Source organism: Octopus sinensis, linkage group LG19 (assembly GCF_006345805.1).
Source record: "Octopus sinensis linkage group LG19, ASM634580v1, whole genome shotgun sequence".
NCBI lineage: Eukaryota > Metazoa > Mollusca > Cephalopoda > Octopoda > Octopodidae > Octopus > Octopus sinensis.
The window spans coordinates 15,937,367-15,961,344 of record NC_043015.1 but is presented as its reverse complement, the minus strand read 5'-3'; the positions used below and the strand labels follow the sequence as shown (position 1 = coordinate 15,961,344).

General features: G+C 31.4%; 1 protein-coding gene across 1 annotated transcript in view; it reads left to right on the top strand.

Annotated features, from left to right (window-relative positions):
• LOC115221997 (collagen alpha-1(IV) chain) overlaps positions 1–23,978 on the top strand; it is a 185,831-nt gene that overhangs the window by 67,396 nt on the left and 94,457 nt on the right. Inside the window, exon 4 of the mRNA XM_029792104.2 lies at positions 1,335–1,397. Coding sequence (XP_029647964.1) covers positions 1,335–1,397 — 63 coding nt within the window. The remainder of the gene's footprint in view (positions 1–1,334; positions 1,398–23,978) is intronic.

Sequence of the window (23,978 nt, the reverse complement as noted above, 5' to 3'; positions counted from 1 at the left end):
TTATCATCATATCATATGCTGTTTTAGAAAAGAGAAGGAGACATTGAGTAGTGAAAGTAGTCCCTAGATATATTATACCTGAAAAAGAGATAGGAATGTCTGCTCAATCAGGGCTCACCTTAGGTTAAACAACAGTCACTCTAAGGCAGTGATTCTCAATATGGGGCACATGCCCCACTGGTGGGGTTTGGAAAAATTCTAGTGAGGTGTGGTGCTATAGTCACCAAGCACATGGTTCTCATTAAAGTGTTTCACTTGTTTTATTTTTCTTAGTCAATAATGTACTTTTGTTTTTGTACTCAGTACCTAATAAAAGAGTTACTGGTAAATTCTTTTGCATTAAAGGATTGTGATAAAATATTTAAAATAAACTTGTTTTTTTTTCCAAGCATCAGTGGGGCATATATTTTTCCCCAAAGTTATAGTGGTGTCTAGGGAAAAAATAGGATTGGAAACACTGCCCTAAGGCCTTCAAAAAAGAAAGACTAAACAATAACTAGGGTGTATATAGAAACACATTCACAGTTGCCAAATGAATTTTTCCTTAAAGCATTAAGGTTAGTATCTTTTAACATGTCAGAGACTACACTGTTCAAGATGTCCTTCTTTCAAGATTGTAGGAAGATTTGGGTGTTTTTTCTCACAATGTGGTTAACTGCTCAGCAGTTCATGTTTGTCTCTGCCAGCATGAGTTCATGAAAATTTCTGTAGGCATTTGTGGACATTACTCACTGTGTGTATATTTGTGTTACTGCTTGTCTATTGATTAATGGTACTGTGTGATTTGAAGGAAATTGGGCTGCTATTTCTACAAGATTGATCTATTATGTGGTAGTTCCTTTAGTTGTTGACATTTAAGCATGAATGTTGGTTTTACTATACATATATATATTGGTCAGTAATTCATACATCCAAAAAAGAAGCACACTCTAAAACATTAAAACAGTAGTATATTTAGGAAGTTGTTTGTTATGGCTGGTCAGAGAGTGACCATTGATTTCACACCTATAAAACGCTTAACTGCATAGGCAACTTGTCAAACTCACCTCCTGATAAGTTGCCTATATCTCCTGAGAATAATGGTCATTGATCAATACTTAAACTTTGAAATTTTAATTGTTTGTTTCACGCTTTTAATTATATTATATCAATAAATATGATTTAATTCTATTCAGAAGCCAATGATATTAAATGTTACCATAATTTGAATAGGATAACATAACATTAAATCTGTTTCTGAGAATATAAACTATATTAAGATTAGCAATGATTACTAACTTCACTTTAACACTTTATCATGTACTCAATAATTTGATTTTGATTATTAATTTCAGGGTCTTTTAGGACTGGAAGGAAGCAAAGGAGATATGGGTGCACCTGGCTGCAATGGAACAAGGGTTAGTCAAATTTTCCTATTTATTTGAATTATGAAGCATGGTATCTAATTTTGACATTATATTTGATAATCCTTTATTTGAAATCCTGACCTCCCAAAATTTCCAAAATATAAAGTTTTCTTGTGAAGAGAAATGGTACAAATGGAGTAATTTTCTCCCATCACCTTTTGTTTTCTTATTAAGTGGTGGATATTATGAGTCTGAAGCACAAAGTGTTAAAATCAAAAGAAATGTCTAGCAGTTTCATGTAGATGAAAGTCTGAAGTGAATTTAAAATTGATTTGGTGAAGAGTGAAATACTCATCTGCAAAAAAAAAAAAAGAAAATGTTAAAATTTGATACTAGTCCAGTTTTTCCATATAATAAAATGGTGTAAAACAATGTAATCTTCTCTTCAGGGAAGTAAAGAAATGAAACTCGTCAATAAGACATTTTAACAGAAAATGATGGCTATGTATAGTGATTAACTGAACGCTATTAATATTGTTTGAAAAAAACGTTATATTATTCCTTTGGAATAATATCAGTGATATCTTCGAAACATGTGTCGGAAGTAAAAGAATTTGTATTACACCTGCATTAAACTCCATTTATTTATTTATATATGCATATATATATATATATAGACATATTGTTAGCATTGTTAATTAACTAGATAGAGAACAGGGGAGAGAGAGAGAGAGAGCATTTAAAAAAAAAAATTGATTTCTTAGATGCAGCAGATCCTCAAGTTCATTTCGTTACACTCCAAAGAATTTGAAGAGTTTGTTAGTGGCAGGTGTCAACAATCAAAAGCAGAGCGGTGACTTGAAAGCAATTTCTCAAATTGGAACTGAAACCACATTCCAGAAGCTTCTCACCATTCTATGACACATTTACTAATTTACTAGTTTTTAAAAATGTCAGCTACTTCACTGTTAATATGAAATCTATTACATCTGTTCTAAAGACTTAATTTATAGATCAGAGGTTGGTAAATATAAGATGGCAAAAATATTAAAGTATAGGGTATCATATTTTGATGGAAACATAAGCCTTTATGTGTGCAATGTTGCCAAGATTATAAAACAAAAATTAGCTATTTAATTGTTTGTGATAGTCTCTAACCTAGAAATAATGGTATTAAGTTGTGTAATTAATTTTGGCTAATGAGTACAATAAGTTTCTCATGTTTGCTTGCTTGTCAGTTAGACGCCATATTTTTTGGTCTCCTTAATGATTAGTGATTACTTTTTAAGGACCCAAGAGAAAAAAGTGTATATTTATGAAGAAAGATTAGAGCTTAGTAAATATAAGATGGCAAAAATATTAAAGTTTAGTGTTATTCATAATCTTATTGCTTAAGTTTTGAAGATTAAATTATCTAAAAGAACATTTAAAGTTTTAGTCGAGAAGGTTTCAATAATGATTGTAGTTCAGTTCAATTGATTACAGATAAAAAAATATTAATCTGTATGATAGATTTATTTGATAAAATATAGGACAGAATTTCAGTTTCATTTGACAAGACATAGGACAGAAGTTTGTTTGAATTAAAATATATTTTATACAGAAATTCACATTTCCTTTTCCTGAAGAATTTGCAGCTTGATCTCTATATAGTTGATAATTCATAAAGGAAAAGACATCTTAATACCAACAACATTGTTACACACTGATCAAAGGTGAATAAATTATTGCATTATTCTCACCACTATGATATGCTTCTGGTGGATCTGCAACTTTGTATATCATTATCAGTGTAACAAATAACTACAGAAAAAATAGCACAAAATTAAATATAAGCAGTGCTAGGTGTTTAAAAGCAGGTAAATACAGGTAACCATTCACTGAATAACCAGACAGTGAGTTGCTATCAAAATGTAAAACAAGTTTTGAAATAGCTTATTTGAACAACATGTTAGCTTATAAGAATGCATTTTTGGAGGGTGGCGAGTAGCTGTTGATTATGTCATGTTTCTGTCTGCACCATATTACTAACAGACTATTCCACTGTGTCAGATGGTATATTTCTCTGTACATTCATACATTTAAGTAGGATTGAACTCAATGCTCTTACCAGAAGCCTACTGTTTAAGAGAATTGAATTTTACATTAGTAATAAAAACTTTAGCTTTTGTTTTAAGATATATTATATATTAAATAAGTTCTGGGTTTGATTTGTTGGACTATAATTCTTCAAGGTGGTACCCCAGCATGAGCATAGTCTAATGATTGAAATAAGTAAAAGATAAAAGATATATACAAATTTGGTGTAAGAAGTAGCTCAGTAATGTAAACATTATTGATAACACATACTGAATGATGTATGTGATATTGATAATATATATCAACTAAAAGTTAATATAGTCAGAAACACAAGAGGAGACTGATGGTTTAAAGCAAAGAAAGCTATCCTGCAATAATAACTTATCTAAAAATGTAGACTTGCAATCATAAGAGACTTTGTTTAAAATCTGGCAGTTTTTCATCTTTGATGTTGGTTTTATTTAGTGAGTGTTATGTAGTCAATTTGTTAAATATTACTTTAAATACTAACTTAACTCAATTTATCATCATTTAATGCTATCATAAATTGTTTGGTTATCAATAGCTTAAATAAACATTGGAATACTGGGTATGTTAAAGAAATAAGTAAATATCATATAAATATTATCATAATGCCAGCTGAATACAAGCTTTATTACTGTGCAATATGGCATTGTTATCATTGCTTTTTCCCAAACTACAACTGAAATTTTACTGAAAACATATTTTTCACATTACTTTCATATATTCCATCTGCTTCATATTATGTTTATTAGTACCTTCTTCAATACTATGAATATTAATGACTTTATTTGGTTAATGAGAGATTAGGTAGGAGGCTAATTTCAAGTTTGGAGAATTCTTTATTTGCCTGCATCTGCCAACCATTCTAAATTTCAAGATGCTTCCATTATCTCATGATGTTAGAACGAGAAGTCTTCAGGCTGGAGGAAAATAAATCTTGTATCAATAATGTATGCAAATGTTTCAATTATAAGATCCATTCCATAAGTCTTTGAAGTAATGACATGATATTAAAGGTATAACACACATAGACTTGATAACTCCCGTGATAAATACTATTAACTTTTCCCTTAAAGCTAAGTTTAAGGAGTTCTTTATCAGTATAAGTATTTCCCTTTTCCTTCCACAAATATCAACAATGCAGAGTTTTTTAAAAACATTTATTTCCGACTTTCTTGGAGAGAAACACATTCCTAAATGAAAATCTAAACTCATTGGTGAAATTTGATTACAATGAATTAATTATCAGTGATACCTACAAGATTAAGAAAGTTGCCGTTTAAAAACATCTTTTGAGAGTCTTTTATTTTAAATATTCCTATGCTTAAAATCTTTCAGTTATCCTCCTATCATCTATTAATTCAACCTTAGAGAACAATAAAAATAATGCTTAAAAATTAAATGCAAAATACTTGTAGTAAAAAGGAAAATAGAAAAGAAATTATATTAGTCAGTCATTGATTGCAGTTGATTTATTTAGAAAAATCTTGTGTATGCTTGAATATATACATGGGTATGTTTAAGTTTGGCTCAAGTATTAGAATTAAATACAGATTGAATATTTAAACTATTCTGGGGGAAAATATAGCAGACCAAGCAAGATATTTCAGGCAAATTTAAAATGGATGACTGACATAATGAAAACCATCAGAAAAATATAATTATTTATTGGTTAAAAGAATGTCTATGATAATGGGCAAAGAATCTGTCTGAAATGTCTTTGTTTCAAGCAATTTTGAAAACAATGAAGAATTTAGTAAAATGATTATAATTATTAAGCAGATGTTTGGAAATTAAATTAGCATGAAATCTAAATGATAGGTTTTAATTTAAAATACTTCAAAATAAGAAGTTTGTAACATAGAACTAGGAATGGTTTCAGGTGGGTTGGTATCAGAAAGGGTTAAAGATTAGTTTTCTTTTTTCCCTTTTTTTTTTAGTATTTTGATTTGTTGTGCTTCTAGAGATGCTGGAACACTACTTTAAGATAAATAGGTTCTGTCTAGAAGAATAAAACACCTTTTAAGAGATTTCTTGTCTCTGGGAAAGTTAAAGGTTTTTGTATCACATTTTCAACTTGGTTTCACTATTCTTCTGAATATAGATATGTTAGATATATTAAATATAATTTAAAGTTGAAATTATATTTAATATCTCTAGTTTGCAAATAAATTAGTTCCATTGGCACCTGATATTATATTTACTTGTCTTGAACTCAGCTTAATATGTTCTTATTTTTTCTAGCTTAAAAACTATGCCTTCAGGATAAAAATATTTTTAAAATAATCATTTCATTGCAGGACAAAGCTAATTTTGTTTACCTATACTATTTATTTTATTGACCTGGGATGAATGGAAGACAATGTTAATACCTTTGTGGAATTCTGATCAATGTATAAAATCAAGATTTTTCTGCTTCATTAGCTTCCATTTTTGTATGGAACATTGTTAATGTTTCTTAATATGTATACATATTTGCAAATCTATGCATACATATAGTGTGTATGTGTAGGATGAGGATATAGATAGTTGGAAAAGCCCAGAGGGCGCCCTAGAAGTGGTAAATAGTTTCTCTTATCCAGCTGATTTAATTAGCAGTGGAGGAGGATGCTATATAGTTGCTAGAATAGAAACTGGCTGGAGAAAGTTCAGAAAGCTTTTACCACTCTTGGTAACAAAAGGCCTCTCTCTCAGAATGAAAGGCAGATTGCACCAAGACACCTGCTCCTCTCCCTCTACCATAGATTCTTATTCCTCCAGACCATTCCCCACTCAGTTGCTGGGGTTTTATCTTGTGGGTACTTGATAACCTCACTGGTATCAGTGCAATGTAAAAATCACCAAGTAAACTGTGTTAAGTGGTTGGCATTAGGAAGGGCATCCAATAATAGAAACAATGCCAAAACAGACATAGAACTAGGTGGAGGAGGGATTTTCGCTCTTCTGTTCTTGTCAAAACCATCCAACCAAAGCCAGCCTGAAAAGGGGGCCTTAAATGCAGCTGCTGCTGATATATATATATATATATATACACACAAAACATCATATACATATTTTTAATAAATACATATTTAGCCATTGCTGTGTGTGTGTGTGTGTGTGTGTGTGTAAACATATATTTTTTATAATAAATGTCAAGCGGAGCTTTTAATAGCTTTGTACTTGCTTTCATTAATCCAATTTCTATAACAATAGACATTTGTCCCTAGCTTGTAAAGTTGGATAATGATTTCTTATCAAAGTATTTTATACTTAATTTCTTATTCCAAACACTCTTCATTTGAAGATTCATTTTATTTATGGCAACAACAAAGTAGAAATTTTCCTAGCACTATGAAAAAGATGTTTCAGCTAGCTTCTCATAACTGTTGTCATTACCTTTCTATACAGGAAAAGTGAGTAGTAAGCAAGTAATATATATCTTGCCTAGGAAAACATAAAACATATGACCATATTAACAGTAGGTCAACACTTTAACCTTGCAACTATTGTAATTCTTGTTGAAGTAAAACAAAAAAAAAAAGAAAAAGAAAAAGAAAAAAGATTTGCCTTATAGTATTGAGCTCAGTTTCATCTAATAGTGTAGATGAATTATTTTATCAAGATACTTACTGATTATATTGTGTAGAGTTATCTACCTCTGAGTAGTTGTCATTAAATAATTGCTACTTTATATTTTCATGTTTACATCATAACCAATCTTTCTTGGGTAATAGTATGTTTCAGCTGTATGCCTCATAGCCAATGTTTTCTTTCAAATAATATTTTACAAGTGGGATAAATGTAGCATGTAACTGGCTGAGACAGTAGAATGGCAAATTTGATAATTTATGGCATCTGTTTTCATATATTACAGTGTTGAGTTCACATCCTGCCTAGAATGACATTTCTTTTGGGATTTATGAAATAAATAAAACTTGTTTTTTAATGAACTATACCTCTCACGTTTCTTCTTATGGCTAAACTTTGGTGAACATCCTTGCATGTGGATAGAATTTTTCCAATGCAATTTAGTGAGTAGAAAAATTTCAATTAACTATCTATGCAATTTGTAGACAAAAGCTCCCTTTAAAAGTGTCTAAAATCCAAAAACTTCAAACAAAGGAAACAGTTCCAATAAAATCAGCCAACTAATTTTTAGAAGATTAAGATGATGCAGAGGATCCTGGCTTTAATGTTAGCTACTGTAAACAATGGACATGTATTGTATTCTACTCAGTTGGTATGACACAGAGGTGATCCATGACCAATACAAAGAGAAATGGTGAGATTCTAGTGATTTTGATGATAAATGTCAATAATTGGCTGAAGGAAAGAGATTTTGAGTTCAAATTCTGCTGAGGTCAACTTTAAATTTCAACCTTTCCGGGTTGGTAACATAAGTACCAGTCAAACACTGGAGTTGATGTAATCAACTTAACCTTTCGGCCAAACTTGCTGGTCTTGTGCCAAAATTTGAAACCAATATTATAAAGTAGAAAGTAATTCTTATTACTGGCTTGCACAGGAAAACAGAAATTGCCATGCAGTTCCCATCTTTGCTGAAGCCATTTCATTTCATTTACACCATTAATGTTCTGGGAAATGAACTGAAATTTTAATTCTAATTTCCTCTTTCCTTATAATATTGGATATCATAAGCCTAGTCAAAAAGTAATAGCTCACAGTATGCTATAAATAAACTAGCAAGATTTCAGCAACTGCACTGATATATATATATATATATATATATATAAACTGTTCTTTGAATAATTTGTTTTGTGGAAACATTATCTACAAAAGAGTTGATTCAGAAAGAAGTTTCTGTGTGTGTGTATATATATACATACATATATGTATATATATACATACATGTATGCATATATATACATACATATATATATGCACATATATATATACATACATATATATATGCACATATATATATACATACATACATATATATATATACATATATATATATGCTATTACATACATATACACACACATATATATGTATCATCATCATCATCATCATCGTTTAACGTCCGCTTTCCATGCTAGCATGGGTTGGACAATTTGACTGAGGATTGGTGAACCAGATGACTGCACCAGACTCCAGTCTTGATCTGGTAGAGTTTCTACAGCTGGATGCCCTTCCTGAAGCCAACCACTCCGAGAGTGTAGTGGGTGATTTTATGTGCCACGGGCGCGGGGGCCAGTCAGGCGGTGCTGGCAACAACCTCGCTTGAATCTTTATATATACACACACACACATATATATACATATATATACACATATATACATATATATATATTTACATCTTTCTATCTATCTATCTATCTATCTATCTATCTATATATATATATATATATATATATATATATATATATATATATATATATATATATAATAATAATAATAATAATATGAGGGAATATTACAGGAAAAAATTCAATTTAGGAAAACTAAATCAAATTTCACAAAATATAATATATATATATATATAAATTAGAAAAAAACCACCTTTTATCAATTCAATAATGAAAAATTAAGTTATACCATTTAGAAAAATTACATATTATAAAAAGATTAAATATAAGTTAAAACATATAACGATGATTAAGTAATGTGCAAAATAATAAATAAAACATATATATTTGGTAGAATAACGACACGTGTTTCGTGGCTATATTTATATATATATACATCTATATATATATATACACATATATCTGTATATATAAAAAATACAAAATGGGACAAGAATGCAAAACATCCAGACAGTTAGGTGATAGAAAAAAGGGGGAAACAAAACATGCAGATAAAGGATACTAAGAAAACAAGGATGGGTCATTCAGAGTTTTCTTTCCTTAGTCGAGTTCCAGATTTTCTTTGCAATTTTGGCTGGTTATACTCGAGATTGCTCCAATCTGTTGTTTACACAGTTGGTGACATCCTGTACCCATATATATATATATATATATATATATATATGAAATTCAACTTACAAAGTTTGCTTTAGAAGCGTTGAGATGTATTGAAAGATACAGAAATAATTTATTCTCAAATGCATAATGTTAATTCAATAGCATGAACAGGATAAACTATCCATATATTGCAGAAAAAAATCGTTACTGGCCAGTCATGAGACTTGAACTCACATCCCTGTGATTATGCATCAAGTGCATTACTTCTAAGCTAAACGAATTGTTCTGCAATTCTATCAAATTGAGAGAATTATGCTTGGAAGCATAGTCCTTACTTTGAACAGTATTAATTGTCAGTATGTATCAAGAGAAAATATGAAATATGTAGAAGAATAATCTTAACTCTCAATATGTTATTTGTTAATGTATTTAATTTCAAAAACTGACTTTTTACTCATGAATGCTAATCTCCTATTATTTCTGGTTCTTCTAGAACAGAAATAATAGCTGGTAAAAGGTTTATTAATCAAGAGAACAATTTTAATCACTTTAGTTCTCATATAGTACTGAGTACAAATCCTAAATAAAACATTGTTTTATTTAGGCAAATGTTAGCAGTGAAGAAATGTGATGTTGCAATAGTCATCCCATTTCTAAGGGCATCAGTAACATAAGTAAAGAGAATTTGGTTGAAGCAAGTATTCTTGAATTCATGGAATACAATGTAGAATCTGGCAATGCAGAATTTTTATTAAAGTGGATGGAACAAAATGTGAAATTACATTTTGTCCAGTGTGCTACTATTCCCACCATCTCCACTGCCCTTATAGCAATACTATAAATATTGATGTAAGCTAGTCAACAAATAGTAGCCTGTGTAAGCAATATTAATATAGGTAATTTAGTAAAAAAAAAACCCCAAATCTCTTGTTCCATAGAAATATGTTGCTTTGAAGTTATGTCATATAACAGTGGGTTACCATTAATGTTCGCAACAATGAAGTTCGAGTCATGCTAATTAGTAGTATAGAGAGAAATGTTGATATAAAATACCAGATACATGGCAGAGAAATGCATTTCATACAATAAAAAACACTGTATTCAATATTTGTTATTAATTTTACTTGGTTTTTCTTTTATGAAAAATGTTAATTAATTAAACATAATGTAGTTATATGTTAAAATCCCTTATCTGAAAATTTGTCGGAAACTGGCAAACATAATTTTTATCATAATTTTCTCAGATGCTTTTAAATACTTAATACTTGGTGGTGAAAGGTGGGAAATGAAAACATTTTCTTACTTTGATTACACATTTTCTTTTTAGATTTTATTTTAATTACAATAATAAAAAAAAAAAAAACTTGATATTTTCATCATCTACTTATGTCTTGATGCTTTTCATAACTTTAAAATGTAGAATTTCAACTTGTTTATCACTCTTCATGGTGTGTTCTATAAAATTCCAGCAAAGTTCTTTTTAAGCCTTTTGTTTCTATTTATATTTATTTTTTTGCTATCTACCAGAAAATCTTAAAAGAAAAAGAAAAAAACCCAACAAATTTTTGTCAGCTCTTCTTATCTTCATCTTCGTAGATACCATTTAAAAACTTTTGAGCATTTACTCCTACCTATTCTGACCTATATTTGTCTCATATTAGTTTGGTAGTCTGTTAGTCGCAATAGTCAGCAGTGACCCTTTATCTCAGACACCATCCAGAAAAAAGATTACTTTACCTAGTTGTTTATCAGATAGTAGACTTCAATCAGTACCATGTTGCCCAAGTTGTATGTTGAAAAATGATGACTGTTCATCTCAGCATTTCTTTATTTTTATAGTTAAAGAATTTTGATGTAATGCTGACAAGCCATTTTAAACTTAGACAAATGTTATAGTTTATCAGTCTTTTAATTTGTATCTTACTCATTATACATGTCTAATTTATTAAGCACCATCTACTCTGTCAGTTAAATAGTAAACTTAGGTTCTTGTTCCTAATATGAATATGTAATTATATGTTTGTGGTGACCATTTGCTTAAAGTCTTTGCTTGCTAACATAGGGTTGATCCTATGAGACACTTTGGGTGTTTACTATGATTGGTATGATTGAACATATATTAGCTGTGAACTAAGTGAAACAAACTAAAATCAAGTGCAAAAGCAAATCATTAATAATCAGCAATGATTAAAAATTGTCAATAAACAGAAATTGATTTACATTTTTGTGAAACCACCACATTCGTTTTGTAAATCCCAGGGATGTAACAGTACAATTGGAGGTGGAATCTCATAAAAAGTAAATATTGGCCCATACATAGAATTTCAGATAATCTCTCAACTTATTTTACATGAGTTTACCTGGTGTCTCAAATGTATTAATCATTATTATATAATGTATTAAACATTAGTAGAGAATAAATTTCAGTTTATTCATTTTTAATGAAAGATAAAATGAAATGTAAAATTAAATGAATCAGTTGACTTTTACCAGAATCAGTTTCTCACATCGTTTCATTATACTGCCAATTATTTACAATAACAGTTTTCTTTTATTTGAATTCATAGTACTTTCTTTCAGTTTGTTTTACTGTGATGTTCATCATTAAATGTTTGTAAATTGAAAGATTGAAGATTCAGCATGATCGATATTTTCTGAGTTGTGGAGGACAAACAGAGACACAAAGACACGCATACATATATATACGATGGGCTGCATTCAGTTTCCATCTACCAACTCCACTCACAGGGCATGAGACTATGGTAGAAGATACTTGCCCAAGGTACCACACAGTGGGACTGAATCTGGAGCCATGTGGTTAGGAAGCAAGCTTCTTACCACACAGCTGCTTGTGCCTAAAAATACTTAACTTTCTAGGTTCTACCGAGAGCAGTCCTACATATTTTAAGTAAAAGATGGAATGATCATAGCTCAAAATATCTTTGACCATAGCTCTGACTAGAGGCTAAACAAAAGGTTCCAAGGACAGGGAGGAAAATGTCAGCAATGTTATTGATGAAGAAATGTGTTGCTTCATCTGTTAACACAATAGAAACTGGTGTTACATCCCAATCTAGTGATGCATGAAGAGCAAAAGGATATTTTTGACTGTATCGTCAGGTTAAAGAAAGAATAAAAAATGCAGGGGAGACAACTCAGAAAATTAAATTCAAATGAATTAAATATGAAAGTCTGATCTTTAGGAATATAGTGTCAATTTCTGATATTTCGGTCTTAATAGATACCAGAATGACTAGGGAAGTATTTTTATGAATAAAGACAGGGAGGTGTTTTAATTTAAAAGAATGATCAAGAAAAATACTCAGGCGTGCCCACTGCATAGAAACTTAACAGTAAGGTTGGCACTAGTATTATTTTATCTAATAAGGTAAGAAATTATAATTAACTAAAATTACTCCATTAGTGGTTAGAATAATCGTTTTTAAATGCTTAATCTGGTAATAAAGCAGAGGAGGACAACCCCTTTCTAATAAAGTATATTTATAATAAACTATGTAGAACTACATTTATACATAGGTTTTGCTTAAATTAACAAGCTCGTATGGTTTTATAAATATTTATTATAAATGATGAAGCTATCTGCTGTCAAATCATAAAAACCCGCACATAATGTTGAACACTTACTTGAATTGATGTAAGAAAATGAAGTTTTGTGTAAATATTTATGTTTCTATTTACCTAGTTTAAGAGGGAAATTAGAAGCTCTACTGTCAATGCTCAGGGGGAAATTTCCTCAAGAAGATAGAATTTAGTAAAGAAATACAGGTGAAATGTGAGTTTTATCTAAACAGATGTTTCATTATAGAGTTGAGGGGAGGGAGAAAAGAAAAATGATTGGTGTAATATACAAATTGTTTGCTACTGATGAAAAGATATATATATATATCATACATACATATATATATATATATAATATATATATATATATATATATATATGTATATATATATACATATGCGTGTGTATAGATGTGTATTTGTTTATGTGTATAGTTAAATTTTGTATCAATTAATAAGTATTTAATTTATAATTTCTGGGTATTTCTTTGATATATAATCTTAATAGGAAACAGATGGTTACAATAAATTATATATATGATAAATATAGTGTTATATAAGTGTTATATGACAAGTAGTGAAGTTAAAATATACTATTATGGAAGCTGGAGTATCAACGTCATGATTGCTAGAACATTTATCTTAATGATTGGCAGAAAATTTATTCTTGTATAGTTAAAATGCATTGAGCACGAGGCAAATTTGCATTTTTAGCTGTATTTTCCTTTGAAAATCCAGAAAAATTAAATCAGTCAGTTTAAGAGGTCAGAAGCGTGTGTATGGTCAACTGGGTGAGTTACTGAGATGGGAAAGGGAAAGTGAGACATAGTTGGAACAGTATAAGTGTGGAAGCAATAAGCTAAATCTATCTAATGATAAATACAATAATGGAGTCACATTTATAGGTTCAGTCAGTCATATGTTGTGTCACTGTAGAAGAGTAGTTCTCAACTGGAGTCCGTGCAACAAAATACTAAATTGGGGATCCATGAGAGTATTTTAAGGGCCTCTGAAAAGGTTTGCTTTAGGTGTATGTATTGCAAGAAACATCTAGGTTTCTTTCTCTTACATTTTACATAATTCAACCAACACAAGTTAATGGGTGAAAAACAAAACAGGAATTTTGACAGAGGTTTCTATAACACTAGTTTTTAAACATTGAATGGCTATGGGTGTCCATTAGAATAAAATAATAATCAAAGTGGTCCATAGATAAAAAAAAATGGTTGAGAACCCCTACTGTAGAAGGATGCTCGTTGGTTAAACAACAGGCTGTCAATATCTTGGAATGAGGGGCAAAACAATTTGTTTCATCCTCGTTTAAAAACTCATCAGAGATTACTTTATAAGTAGTTCTACACTATACCATTCTGGTAGTTTGGAAGACTAGGGTAGATGATTGTTGATGAGTCTTTAATGAACAATGAAAGTTGTGAGTTTTGTATCCATTCCAAGCTGCTGAAAACCTGTGGTTTAATCACATGGTTTACTTTCCTAATGAAACTACTTGTACATTTATCACTTGAGAATTTATTAATAACCCATAGTGTATTGGTTCTGTACTTATAGTCTATGATAATTGTTTAAGTAACCATTGCTAAAGAGAAATCAAAGAGCAACAAATGGATGAACTGATTAGAAACCAGATGAAAAGTAGAGGACTAATGGGTTTTAGCCAAACACTGATGTTGCACTATGTTAAGGACCTTAAAAGCCAGCTTTTAACAGTGCAATGTACCACTAAGCTATTAGTAGATACTATTGGTAGTACATCACTGATTCATTAGTTTGCAATGTAGACTTCAACTCTTCATGACTGTAAGACCAGAAAAGAGTTACTTACATGTTCATAACAGTATTAAGCATGGTTTCTGAATCTCAAACATGACAATGAAAAAGTTTCAATATAATTTTTTTTTTATGCATAAAAAAAATCCTTAAAACACTGAAATTAAAACTGATCTAATACATAACATCCTGATGAGGGGTGACCAAGCAAATCCGCCTAAAACAAGTCAGTAAACAAACACAGTTGTAATTCCCAATGTATTACCATCAGTATTTAATCTACTTGCTAGAATTTAGGATAGTGTGAGTAGATGTCATGTGTCTCCTTTTGAGTAGGCGTCACGTGTCTTCCTGAAGAGAAAAATGATTTTCTCATTATGTCAGCAAAATATAGAAATGTGTTGCTCTTAATATCATCTCCAATTTCTTTCACATCTGTGTCTTTATTTTTCCTGGGCAATAGAATGAATGATATTATATTCCTGCTGTAGGCATTTGGGCCCCACGCTTTCAACACAATTTATTACAAAAATAGAACATGATATAAAGTGGGAGAACCATATTAATAATTTATATTATTTAATATTTCATTTAATTTTATCATAATTTATGCATAGGTCCAAAAACATGGTTATATAAGAATAGCGTGAGTGTACACTATTTTAGTTTTTTTTTTACATAGTTATTATTTATTTATTTTCTTTTTAAAGTTTTTGTTGATAACCCTGAGTGATTTGTTTAAGACAGTAGTATGCAGTTAGAGGAAGAACTAGTGACTATTTCTCACAGGTTGAGCGACCACATAGAGGCTCGTTTTCTTGTACAGCGATGAAATAGTAAAGAAATTTCTCTTTCTATTCAAATTGGTGTGAGATGTCCTACCAGTCATTAGTGTCCGTAATTTTCCTAATCATTTTCATAACGAACATAATTATGTTAAGTTTTAATTCCTGCAAGTTGAAATTATTGAGAAAACATGGATAGGGAGTGAGTGTGATACTTAGTAGTAATAGCAAATCTGAAGATACTGCAGAAGCAATAAGATAATGTAGGTGGTAGTGTTGGTGGTGATATACTGTCAGGAAGTTGTAAAGATCAGAAATCATTCTAGTCAAAGGAGAAAGAAGAGAAAGGGTATTTTTTAAAATGTGCATATGGACAAATTAGTACCAGTGTCCAGTGAAGAGCGCACAGTCTCAAGTTTGTATTTAAAAGTAGTGTCTAATCTTAGTGTCAATTAAAATTAACACTACACTACTTAAGTAGGACTAATGTATTAATTAGCCTGCCACTATTACACTTTCTCAGATCCATCTTTTTCCCTTGTTGAGTGACAGGACACCCACACATCATTGACTGTTGTTTATGGATCTAACAGAACCTGGGAGCACTTTAATTCAGTAATGTATTAAACTAGATATTAATATTTAGTCAGATTCTTTTTCTTTTATCCTCTTCACTGTTTCAATGTCAGCTGAATATGAGTGCTTCTATGTGGTCACTTGATTTGCTAGAAAAAGCAGCTAAGTCTTCTTCACATTACACCCAATCATTTTAAAAACTAAATGACACATTGAACAATGTAACCTGAACACACAAAAAAAGATGTATGGTCATGGATGGAACGTCTTTGATCATACTTCTACTAAATCATAGCCTGCCTGATGTTAAACAATAACATCATCATCATCGTTTAATGTCTGTTCTCCATGCTAGCATGGGTTAGACTGGAGCTGGTAGGCTGCACCAGGTTCCAGTCTGTTTTGGCTTGGTTTCTATGACTGGATGCCATTACTAATGCCAATCATTCTACATTGTTGTGATATGTGGAGACGCTGGTGGACCTGTTATCATAGGCTTATGATCTGAGGGTAAGATACTCCCTCTGTTAAAGACAAATAAAAAATACTTTGATAAAGAATTACCTTATTTAGATGTAACAGTTCTTTTATTGTCTTTTGTTATTTGAAAATACATTACAAACACTACACACACACACACACACACGCACAATGTATGCATACATTAGATGGATAAGCACAGATCACTGAAATAATAGATGGTTTAAAATGGAGCCAGCATTTCACATTTGGCCAGGGTTGCATTGCACAGGTTTGGATAAATGGCTGACAATTCAAACATTTAAAGGTGTTGACCTGAGTTCAAAGGAAGCAAATGGGACCGAGAAATTAGTCTATGCTGTTCAGTATATGGATTGACTATGCATAAGTTCTCTTATTGATTTGGTATACTTGAATTTAAGCTTAGCAATAAAGCCATTTTAGCTGCTAGTAAAAGATGCATTCTGATATGAGAGGTTGCAATTTGGCTCAAACAGTTGATTCTTGAATAAATATACTAGCAGTCTGGTTCCTTTGCATTCTGAGTTGCAACTCCTCTGCTCACTTTGTTGATAAAACAAGTACTAGCAATATATACTGCTTGCTTTAAATTATTATAACCTTTCTCTTCATCAACTGGTTGTGTAAGAAATCAATATCATGAGATGAGAGAGTTGCAGGAATGGCCAAGTATTGAGTGGATCTAAATATTTTAAAGTATTTAGTTGAAATTCTGGTAGTTTTAAGTTGAAATACCCTATGGGGGTTTGAAGTTGGTATGTCATTCTTCTTGGCAGCAGCAAAGTAAGTGCTAACATAATCGACTATAATCAAGAATAATTGCCTCGTTCACAGAGAGAATAAATTGTTCACTTTTAATGACAAAGAACATTATAAAGAGACTATTCAGAAATTATCATGATGCAGTCAAACACATAAATAAAGCATTGTTTGAAACAAAAGACTGAAATAAATGGGAAATTAATTGAAACAACCATAAAATAATTGTTTAACACATAAATCTGAAAGTTGAGGGGTTCTTTTCTGGGAACATTAGCAATGTAACAAAAGTGAAATGGTTATAACTGGGAATTTAAACTGACTTGTACTTTATTCATACTAATGGCTAATGCAAATGTGTTTGTATATTAATCAGATTTTTGTTACAGAACTTCAAGATAAAATGCAAATAAATTTAACAAGAAATTTCTTTTTTTAGCTTTTTCTTTTCTTTTTTTTTTTTTTTTCACTGTGGGCAGCTTGGAACAATCACCAAATCGAGTAGACAATTTCAGTTATTTTTACTTTATATGGCAATAGTATCAATTCTATTTTTACCTCACTATGTAATTCTTACTTGTTTCCAGTTTAAAGGAATATAACAAAAACAAAAACTCTTATTTATTCCATTTTGCTTTATTTCACCCTCTTTCTCAAAATTTGGCCTTCTTCTGTCTCGGGTTTTCATTACTGCCACTCTTACTACATCTCTCGACATAGAAATGTCTTATCTTTTTAAAATATTAATTTTATTTCTATATTTTCTTATATTTTCCCTCAATATTATCATCCTTCCTTTCCCTCCTCCTCCTCCTTATTCTATGTATTTTGATTTTAACCATTTCTTTATTACTGTCCCTATTACCCATACGTCTTCACAAACTTCTCGTATGTACAGACTCTTTTTTTTTATATTTATTAAAGTCAGCTTCTATTTCCTGAAATGACAGACAACTTCTATCCTTTTTAACCACAAGAGATATTCTCCTCCACCCCTATATTTGAACTAGATTTTTGTTACCTATTTAGATGAAATCCAGCTGGCTCTGCATTCTTCAAGAGAAGCAGTCTGCTTGCCAGTGGGCGTGGGTGGGCGCTGACCCTACCTTATAGTTAAACCTCCTCCTCATTATACCAACAGTGGCAGGCGGGCGAATAGTAGCGATGGTTAAAGCCAGCTTCGTAAATTCTAGAACCAAAATAGTGTCTGTTCACACTTGCAAGAGCCCTTCTGTTTTCTTTTTCTTTTCTTGTCTGTCTTTTTAGATGACTAATCTGCACAGCTTTCTCACATATTTTCACTTCATTTAATGTGAAAAATACAGAATCTAGATACTTTATCATAAATGTCGTTGTCCTGGCAAACCGTAACACCCCACCTCCTCCGCACTACTACTACTACTACTACTACCCCCCCCCCCCCCATCATCAACTTCGAAAAACGTTATCTCGATAACCAGTTCCTCATTGATATCAACATTCGAATGATGTAAATTAAAATGAAATCCCGACATCTGCATATTTAGAGCATATACATGAAAACGATCTCTAATTTATCAAGTTTTTTTTTTTTTTTTCTGTAAAGAAGCTTTGTTAAAAATTAATACTAAAACAAGAAATTTCTGGGCTGAGTTATAAAGAATATAATCTCAATTGGAAAAGAAATAAACTAAGAATTTTGACCCCAGTTGTTGCAACAGATCTTGTAATGCGTAAAAAATAATCGACAGAAATAAATGTCTTCTGCTAACACTAAATTACTGATAACTATGATTATGGAAGATATGAACATATATTTTACAGATCATAAAGAGCTTGTTAACACCAGGCGTAGCCTCCTACCTTTCAATATATTGCAACATTGCAGCTTCACGTAACTAGTTTGTTAGCAAGCCGGACAAAATACTTAGCAATATTTTCTTTTGGTTTTACGTTTTGAATTTAAATGCCACCGAGGTCGACTTTGCAGGCCGATAAAATAAGTACTAGTTGCCAGCCTTGTGCCCCAAATTAGGGAGACTGAAAGAACAAAATTTCAAAAAAATTCCTTTCCTCCTCGTCATCATCACTAGCGACATCTTCGAATTCAAATGTTTGGTGATTTCCTTAAATCCTTAAAAGTGTTTTAGCCCGAAGGCCGCAGCCATGCTGGGGCACCACCGCTGAATGAGCTACACTAATATGTGAATCCACCTCTGATACGTGGTACTTGATCAAAAAGGGAGTTCGATGCCGCTGCCCGCATCTGTGTCTCCTGTCGTGAGGTAGGTTCATCTGGGACCCCCGACAAGAAGAGATCCAGTTTAGTTTAAAAGAAACCCACATTTGTTTAAGTTTTTCAGGTTTGATTATCAAGACAGTCACGTTGAGTGGATCTAAATTAGACTGTAAATGCCCATGAATAAATGATCAAGTGATCTACTGAGCCTTGAAATGGTCGTGTTTTAAGTAACGGAACTTAATGAACGTATATGTGGACGATAACTGTATGTGTGGCCTCTTACGATAACTAGCGAATTTATCTAAATATATGTCTGTCATTGAAAAATGATTCTATGATTTATTACCGTAAATGTAGTGTCTATATCAAAGAGTAAGAGTAAAGATTTGCGGTATTTCGTCTGCCGCTACGTTCTGAGTTCAAATTCCGCTGAGGTCGACTTTGCCTTTCATCCTTTCGGGGGTCGATTAAATAAGTACCAGTTACGCACTGGGGTCGATATAATCGACTTAATCCGTTTGTCTGTCCTTGTTTGTCCCCTCTGTGTTTAGCCCCTTGTGGGTAGTAAAGAAATAGGTATTAGCGCATTATGGCCATTTCAGGTGGCTCCATTTAATCGAACAAGGCGAGCATTACATCAATTTGAAATACACCGCCATCTTCAGATGCATAATAAAACCCATATTATGATTACGAAGATGGCGGTGTATTTCAAATTTATATAATTCTTGCATTGTTTTATTAAATAGAGCTGGCTGAAACGGCCATAATGCACTAATACCTTGACATCCTTGTTACTTATTTGCATATATATATATATCGTCGGTAAATCATAAATCCGAAAAAGAAGCGCACTCTAAGTTGTAGAGCAGTATAGTATGTAGATAAAGATAGATATGGCCGGTCTATGAGGTTACCCTGGGTTTCACGCCCATAAAGCACTTAGCTTTACAGTGTTTCTTCAGCGTTTTTTTGTTTTTTCTTCTTGAGAGACCACTTGCTAGAGAGAGAGAGAGATGCAGTAAAGCTAAGTGCTTTCTGGACCTGAAACCCAGGGTAACCTCATGGACTGGCCATATCTATCTTTATATATATATATATATGTTTGTGAGTGATGTATATATATATATATATGTATATATATATATGTATGCATGTATATATATATGTATGCATGTATATATATATATGTATGCATGTATATATATATATATGTATGCATGTATATATATGTATGCATGTATATATATATGTATGCATGTATATATATGTATATATATATATATTTTTATATTTGTATATATATATTTATATGCATGTATGTATATATATATATATATATATATATATTATATATATATATATATATATATATATATATATATATACATATATATATATCATCATCATCATCGTTTAGCGTCCGTTTTCCATGCTAGCATGGGTTATATTTATATGTATTATGTATATATATGTATGTATATATATGTATGTATGTATATATATGTATGTATGTATATATGTTTGTATATATATATATATATATATATATATATATATATATATATGTATGTATGTGTATATATATGCGCGTGTGTGTGTGTATGTATATATATACACATACATACATATATATATATATATAATATATATATATATATATATTTGTAAAAAATGAAGTTCGAAAATGCTGCTGTATTATACAATTTTTAATTTTTATATATACATTATAACATGTTTCAGTTCCTGAAATGAACCTTATCAAAAAAAGTTATATATAAAAAGAGACAGCTCATGCCGTCAAACACAAGAAATTCATTTATAATACACAACGGAGTCAGACATCTTAGAGTTCATGTATAGTTGATATATAATTCATGTATAGTTGATATATAGTTTGAAGTATATGTTCAAAGTGTTCGATGCAGTGGCCCACGGTGGCGATACGTATTCAATACAAAAAACAGATCAAAGTGGTGGAAAGCGGTCAATACAGAAGATTGATGTTTCCGAAAGAGCGAGGAATTCATTTTTACCTTAAGCAATTGTGATGACCCATGGTGGAAGTTCGCTGGGTGGTTCTATATATATATATATATATATATATATATATATATATATATATATATATGAGTAGTTGGCGTTAGGAAGGGCATCCAGCTGTTGAAACTCTGCCAGATCGGATTGAAGTCTGGTGCAGTCATCTGGTTCGCCAGACCTCAGTCAAATCATCCAACCCATGCAAGCATGAAAAGCGGACGTTAAACGATGATGATGATAATGAGATATATAATATATGAAGAGCTCCCAGAAAATTGAAGCAAAGAATCTACGACATCAATCACTTAGTCTGGGACAAAGAAGATAATGTAATAAAAGTTATTAACATTGTTCTCTCCAGTCTAAAATGCGGAAATAAACATACTGTTGTCAATTGACTGTAGACGTCTTTGATGTCACAGCTTATAGAGTTGTGCCGAGAATTAGACGCATCGATAGATCTCGATGCAAATGACATAACCTAATCACAAACTATAACATAAGAAAATATCTGTCGTACAAAGTAATATGCGTTCTGTTTTTATTGATAAATAACACAATATCTGGATCTTTTCCTTTTGAACGGCACTTTGTAACATAATTTCTAGGTAACTAAAAAGTTTTAAACTTCGTATACTAGTAGAATGTGTTTATAAAACATCATTTTCTCTTGGCTTTATTGAGAAAATTCTATAGGTTGTAACATATTTCATCTGAAATTTCTTGCATTTCGGCAATTTTAACCAATCAATTACCTCCGTTGACGTAAATAACATTCTGTGCATAATGAATATGTCCCTCCTTTAAGAAACAGATTGGGTTTATTTACATTTGTGAAGAAAAAAAAAGATACCCTTCCCCTATCCCTAACCCTAAATCTAAAATAGATTGAAATGCAATAGATCGATACTAGGGCCATAATTATGGGTGACATTTTCATTTGACACCGCTAGAAAAAAATCCCATTTTCCGTAGCGGTGTCGTATGAAATTGTCACCCATAATTATGGCCCTAGTATCGATCTATTGCATTTCAATCTATTTTAGATTTAGGGTGAGAATTAGGGTTAGGGGTGGGGGAAGGGTATCTTTTTTCTTCACAAATGTAATTAAACCCAATATGTTTCTTAAAGGAGGGACATATTCATACAGCACGGAATGCTGTTTACCTAAATGGACTCCAGCGATTGGTTAAAATTGCCGAAATGCTCGAAATTTCAGACGAAATATCTTACAAACTATAGAATTTTCTCAATAAAGTCAAGAAAAAGTGATGTTTTATAAACACATTCTACCAGTATACGAAGTTTAAAAGTGTTTAGTTAGCTAGAAATTGTGTTGAAAAGTGCCGTTCAAAATGAAAAGATCCGATAAAAGTTTTCTTTTTGGGACCAAAATCACAATTCTGTGCTCTAATTCAATTGTATATGTTCCATGTATATATTTATGTAATTGTGAGGTTAATATTAGTGCTAATCGCATCCAAATTTCTGTTATGTAAGATCATATTCCTTCTGTAACTATTTCGAAAGCTAAACGAAAGGGTAAAGCAATTTTCTGAAAAATCTGCGCTGTGTTTATAATTTACTCAAATTAGGTCGAACTTCTAGGATAACAATTCAGTTACACTAACTAATCACTATTAATTCTCTAGCTTAATATTTTGTTGTGAAAACCACTCCCAGTTCATTTAATTTGGCTTCTGATTTTGAACAATAATAGAAAATAAATGGTTCATGATTCCATTCCATCCAGCAGTTTTCGCTGCTATACTGAATGAAGCTGCAGCATACCATCATTGCAAGGCTATCTATGCTGGTTGTAGATATGTTTCCTCACCCTGGTCAATTGTCGGTTGGTTAGGTTGCACCTCTGTTCGGGTGATTAGTCCTGGCCAGCGTATACAACCTCGACTTGGGAAGAATTGTATCTATCAAATGTAACGCATTACATTCTGGAACTCTGTAGTGCAAGAGTTAAATTTTGCAGTCCGAGTTCGATTGTTAACAGCCCATTTCACTTCGTGTCAGCAAATAAACGTATGACCATTACAATATTTGTTTACTCTCGTAAAAGCAGAGGACATGAAAGCTCGTAAAGCATAAAACAGTTTTACATCTGGTTATGCATGAGTTACACGAGAATTATACGCCTGCTATTATACGTAAGACATGAGTTGAAATGTTATTGTCTGTGAAAACTAAATTAGTATCACTTATATGAATCCTACACGGATTAGATCCTGATACATTAATAAATTTCACTGTTTAAAATGGGAGTCTATAAAGTCGCTCGAGCTGTTAGAAATAACAACCAAATCCCCTATAAATAAATTCCTATTCTATTAATGAAGAAGTTCACAATGAATAATG